The sequence below is a fragment of the Mobula birostris genome, chromosome 9, assembly GCF_030028105.1.
Source record: "Mobula birostris isolate sMobBir1 chromosome 9, sMobBir1.hap1, whole genome shotgun sequence".
NCBI classification, from domain to species: Eukaryota; Metazoa; Chordata; class Chondrichthyes; order Myliobatiformes; family Myliobatidae; genus Mobula; species Mobula birostris.
The window spans coordinates 99,310,958-99,316,957 of record NC_092378.1 but is presented as its reverse complement, the minus strand read 5'-3'; the positions used below and the strand labels follow the sequence as shown (position 1 = coordinate 99,316,957).

The window sequence follows — 6,000 nt, the reverse complement described above, 5'->3', positions numbered from 1 at the left end:
CAGGTAGTGTTGAGGAAGAAGGTATTCTGCAGAAAGACTTGGACAGATTAGGAGAATGGATGAAGAAGTGGCAGATGGAATATAGTGTTGGGAAGTGTATTGTTATGCACTTTGGTAGAAGGCATAAAGATGAATTCAAAGTCAGAGGTGCAAAGGAACTTCGGGGTCCTAGTGCAGGATTCCCTAATAGTTAACTTGCAGGTGGAGTTGGTAGTATGGAAGATGAATACAATGTTAGCCTTCATTTCAAGAGGTGTAGAATATTAAAGTAAGCATGTAATATTGTGGCTTTATAAGGCATTGGTCAAACCATATTTGGAGTTTTGGACCCTGTATCTAAGAAAGGATGTGCTTTCTTTAGCCAGAGGATGATGAATCTGTGGATTTCATTGCATTCAGCTGTGGAGGTCAAGTCATCGGGTGTATTTAGTTTGGTAAGTTATTGATTAGTAAGTGTGTCAGTGTTACAGGGAGAAGGCAGGAGAATAAGGTTGAGAGGAAAAATAAATCAGCCATGATCAAATGAGGGAGCAGGCTTAAAGGGGCAAATGGCCTCATTCTGTTTCTACGTATGTATTTTGGACTTCATGTATGAAGTTGGGAAGTGATGTACGAATGAAATTTCCAGTATATATAAACAGTCCAACCTACACATTCAGCTCACAACTAAATGCTTTTTCCTCTTCTAGGACAGAAGGTGCTCTTTTATTTCATCTTATTATAAATTCCTGAATATAACTCAGCTACTGTTGACAAGATCCCAATATTATGAAGGAGACAACAATATAGTCCCATATAATTCATGATAGAGACAATACAATTTTAGAATCAACTTGCAATATATTGTTGATAAAATACCTGTTCCCCTGAATTTTTTGGGACCCAGAGGGAAACTTAAAAGAAAGAATTTTATAGATAAGCAATCAAAATAGAGTTCAATAACGTTGTGTATTTAACTATATTTTTCCATTTCTTTACAGGCTGGGAGTCTCAGTTACTAGAAACCGGGTTCCTTGGAATATTCCTGTGCCCTGTGCTGACCCTCCGTTCCATTCCACATCATACACCACCATCCAAAATAGTCATCTGGGCTTTCCGTTGGCTCATTTTCCGCATTATGCTAGGAGCGGTGAGTGGAATTTTTTTCCCTATTTCAAAAGTATTGAACTTCGCTATCATATTTGGTTCTCAGACATCAAGTACTTTAGGATCTAATGACTATGACTATCTAATTCAGAAATGTGCAGTGAAAACTGTGGTTGGGTTAAGATGAGGGATCCTAAAGTACTACTTCTGCAACAGGATCATTAATTAAACTACAATGAAGGAAAAACAAGGTGCTGCATCTGACAAACAGTGTTAAACAATGTGAACAGATTTTACTGATGCCTAGCGACTAAATATTAAAAGGATCTTAAAGTATTCACTGCGATTATTGCTTTCAAATAAGATTGTCAGCTAATAATTTTTATTAATCTGTCTGGTTAATCATGGATCATCTCACATCCTTGTATAATCTGCCACCTTTAATGAGAATATAAAATCTGTATATATTACCCTAAGTAGCAAGCAGCCCCTTCATTTAAAGTTACTATAAAGTAAAGAAATAAGGAGTGATTAGAAAAATTAACTTTTTAGAATCTGGAGAATTTGAGGCAAATAGCATAATTTAACTGGAAGTTTGTTCGCCACACGTGGAAGTATCTAGTAAATAATGCTGTTAATATTAGATGAGGTGGAATGGGAAGAGATTTCATTAAAGTAGAAATAGCAGGGTAGAGCAGATTTGCTGAATGTGGAGTATTGTATAATTTATTGACTGTGGAGTAAACAATATAATTGCTTGTAAGAGACATGTTTTTCTTTACAAGTTGTGATGATCCACCTGGTGTGTCTTTTAGAGAAACAGATCAAGAATATGTGCTATTTTAAAGTTGCTACCAGCCAAAGATTGACATCAGACATGAAGTAGATTGGCTGATCAATTAATGAAGAATGATTAAGCATTCAGCAATATTTTGGGGAGTTGTATACATGGGAGTGGTTGATTTTTGACCTGGTACTTTTAACTGGAATTGGCTCACCTGGAACGATATAGTTTTCCGGGATAAAATAAATGAAGATTGATTTGTTTGTGAAAACAGGGGAATTGTTCTTCTACTTTTAGATTGGGTTATTAGATTATGAAGACACGCAGTCCTCTTTTATTGTCATTTAGTAATGCATGCATTAAGAAATGATACAATATTTCCTCCAGTGTGATATCACAAAACACAGGACTGACCAAGACCGAAAAAAACCTAACAAAACCACATAATTATAACATATAGTTACAAAGTGCAACAATACCATAACTTGATGAAGAAGTCCATGAGCACAGTAAAAAGTTCAAAGTCTCTCAAATGTCCCACATCTCATGCAGACGAGAGAAGAAAGAAAAACTCTCCCTGCCATGCCTGACCACAGTCCGAATCTGAGTCATCTGAAAACTTTGAGCCTCCGATCAGCTCACCGACACCGAATACTGAGCACCATCTCTGTCCAAACGATTCGACCTCAATCTCGGTCGCAAACAGCAGGCAAAGCTGGGGATTTTGAGGCCTTCCCTCCGGAAGATTCCCGACCGTGCAGTAACAACAGCAGCGAACTGGCGTTTCAAAAATTTCTCCAGATGTTCCTCTGTGCTTTCACGTCTATCTCCATCAAATCAGAATTGTCCACGGCCCCTATTTAACGTATACGATATCATCTTTCACCGGAGGGCTGTGCATGCGTGGCGCGCTGCTCTCTCTCCTCCCGCCATTTTGGCAATGATGATAATGGTAATTTTAGATGGATGTTCACTTTCTCATATACTTAGGAATAAATTGATTGTTGTGTTTCAAAGTCATGTCATTGCCCAATGTTTTTGGCACAGTAATCAGTAAAGGTATATGGCAAGATGCCGGCATGCTTTCTCATCAATAACTTGCTGTCACTCCAATAACAATTTGAAATCAATTATGCCTGAAGAGGATTGAACACAGCAAGATTCTACTTTAGGTAAATGAACAGTCATATAGGTTAGCCCAGCATTCTATATGAAAAGCTGAGCAGTTAACTGGATTTATGACTAAAATCCCCTGTAGGTTATAGACCATTTTTAAGAAGGTGAACTGTATTGAAAACAAATGCTGGCATGTGTTTAATAGGAATAGAAATATAGAAAACCTACAGCACAATACAGGCCCTTTGGCCCATAAAGCTGTGCCGAAGATATCCTTATCTTTGAACTACCTAGGCTTACCCATAGCCCTCTATTTTTCTAAGCTTCATGTACCTATCCAGGAGTCTCTTAAAAGACCCTATCATTTCCGCCTCTACCACCGCTGCCAGCAGCCCATTCCACGCACTCACCACTCTCTGCGTAAAAAACCTACCCCTGACATCTTAAACGCAAAATAATCTGCAGATGCTGGGGTCACAGCAACACTCACAACACGCTGGAAGAGCTCAGCAGTTGGGCAGCATCCGTGGAAATGATGAGTCAACGTTTCGGGCCGGAACCCTTCATCAGGACTGAAGAGGGAAGGGGCAGAGGCCCTATAAAGAAAGTGAGGGGAGGGTGGGAAGGAGAAGGCTGGTAGGTTCCAGGTGAAAAACCAGTAAGGGGAAAGATGAAGGGGTGGGGGAGGGGAAGCAGGGAGGTGATAGACAGGAAAGGTGAAGAAAGAATAGGGGGAAACACAATGGGTAGTAGGAGGTGGAACCATGAGGTAGGCAGCTGGGGGAGGGGGCAGAGTGAAATAGAGATAGGGGAAAGGAGGGGGAGGGAATTACTGGAAGTTGGAGAATTCTATGTTCATACCAAGGGACTGGAGACTACCTAGGAACAAACAGGATCTCCCAGTTGCCATCCACTTCAACTCTGCTTCCCACTCCCATTTGGATATGTCCATACATGGCCTCCTCTACTGCCATGATGAGGCCAAACTCAGGTTGAAGGAGTAACACCTCATATACCGTCTAGGTAGTCTCCAGTCCCTTGGTACGAATATAGAATTCTCCAACTTCACCTTTCCTGCCTATCACCTCCCTGCTTCCCCTCCCCCACCCCTTCATTTTTCCCCTTACTGATTTTTCACCTGGAACCTACCAGCCTTCTCCTTCCCACCCTCCTCCCACCTTCTTTATAGGGCCTCTGCCCCTTCCCTCTTCAGTCCTGCTGAAGGGTTCCGGCCTGAAACGTTGACTCACACGTTTCCATGGATGCTGCCTGACCTGCTGAGTACCCTTGACATCTCCTCTGTACCTACTTCCGAGCACCTTAAAACTATGCCCTCTCGTGCTAGCCATTTCAGCCCTGGGAAAAAGTCTCTGACTATCCACACGATCAATACCTTTCATTATCTTGTGCACCTCTATCAGGTCACCTCTCATCCTCCGTCGCTCCAAGGAGAAAAGGCCAAGTTCACTCAACTTTTTCTCACAAGCAATCCAGGCAACATCTTTGTAAATCTCCTCTGCACCCTTTCTATGGTTTCCACGTCCATCCTGTAGTGAGGCAACCAGAAATGAGCATAGTACTCCAAGTAAGGTCTGACCATGGTGCTGTATAGCTATAACATTACCTCTCGCCTGTTAAACTCAATCCCACGATTGAAGAAGGTCAATGCACTGTATGTCTTCTTAACCACAGAGTCAACCTGTGTAGCAGCTTTGAGTGTCCTATGGACTTGGACCCCAAGATCCCTCAGATCCTCCACACTGCCAAGAGTCTTGCCATTAATGCTATATTCTGCCATCATATTTGACCTACCAAAATGAACCACCTCACACTTATCTGGGTTGAACTCCATCTGCCACTTCTCAGCCTAGTTTTGCATCCTATCAATGTCCCGCTGTAACCTCTGACAGCCCTCCACATTATCCACAACACCCCAATCTTTGTGTCATCTGCAAATTTACTAACCTATCCCTCCACTTCCTCATCCAGGTCATTTATAAAAAAACACGCAGAGTAGGGGTCCCAGAACAGATCCCTGAGGCCCCACTGGAATAAAATCTTTCCATAAGGGAATCTTCCAACACCATTTCATTTACTATGTAGCATTCTGATCAATATTATATGGCAAGGTATTATATAAATGCCAGTTCTTTATTTTTTTTGATGTTCAAACACAGAAATGGAATATTTTTGCATTATATTTTAAGATGCTTTCAGCTGAACACAAATGCATATTCAATGTTGATTCTAGGTAGCTTAATATTTGAGAACTCTGATGAACTTGCAAAACTGCATGATGGTGTCTGCAGGTAAGAAACAGCCCATCCTGACACATTTCAAATTATAGTTGGTGATTTTAACCAGGCCTGTTTGAAGAAAACCCTGTCCAATTATCAACAACAAGAAAACTGTTGTACCAGAGGTCCCAACACACTAGACCACTGCCACACTACGATAAGGAATGCCTATCGTTCCTTTCCAAGACCATATTTTGGCAAATTGGACTGTTTGGCTGTACTCCTACTACCTGCATACAGACAAAAGCCTAAAAGCAAGGGTCCAGAGATCAAGACAACCAAGAGGTAGTTGCGGGAGGCAGAGGAACGGATACAGGATTGCCTTGAGTCAATGGACTGGGCCATGTTCAAGAACTCATCTGATGATCTGAATAACAATACCAGGGTCGTAACAGACTTTATTAAAACAGCTGTGGATGAGTGTGCCCCATGAAATTGTTCAGGGTTTACCCAATCAGAAGCCCTGGATGAATCATGAAATCCAGAATTTGCTGAGAGTCAGATTCGAGACATTCAAGTCTGGAGATCAAGAATACTTCAAGAGGTGCAGGTATGATCTCCAGAAAGCCATCTCGTGAGTGAAGTGGAGATTCCAGATTAGACTGGTATCAATGAGGGTTGTTGGGGAGCTGTGGCAGTGTTATAAAGTTAAATCTTGCAACCTAGAGGACAGCAGAGCATCGCATCTAGATGAGTTCAATGCCTTCTTTGCTCGCT

General features: G+C 41.5%; 1 protein-coding gene across 1 annotated transcript in view; it reads left to right on the top strand.

Annotated features, from left to right (window-relative positions):
* Positions 1-1,030: 1,030 nt before the first annotated feature.
* lmf1 (lipase maturation factor 1) overlaps positions 1,031-6,000 on the top strand; it is a 523,997-nt gene continuing 519,027 nt past the window's right edge. Inside the window, exon 1 of the mRNA XM_072268434.1 lies at positions 1,031-1,129. Coding sequence (XP_072124535.1) covers positions 1,118-1,129 — 12 coding nt within the window. The 5' untranslated portion in view covers positions 1,031-1,117. The remainder of the gene's footprint in view (positions 1,130-6,000) is intronic.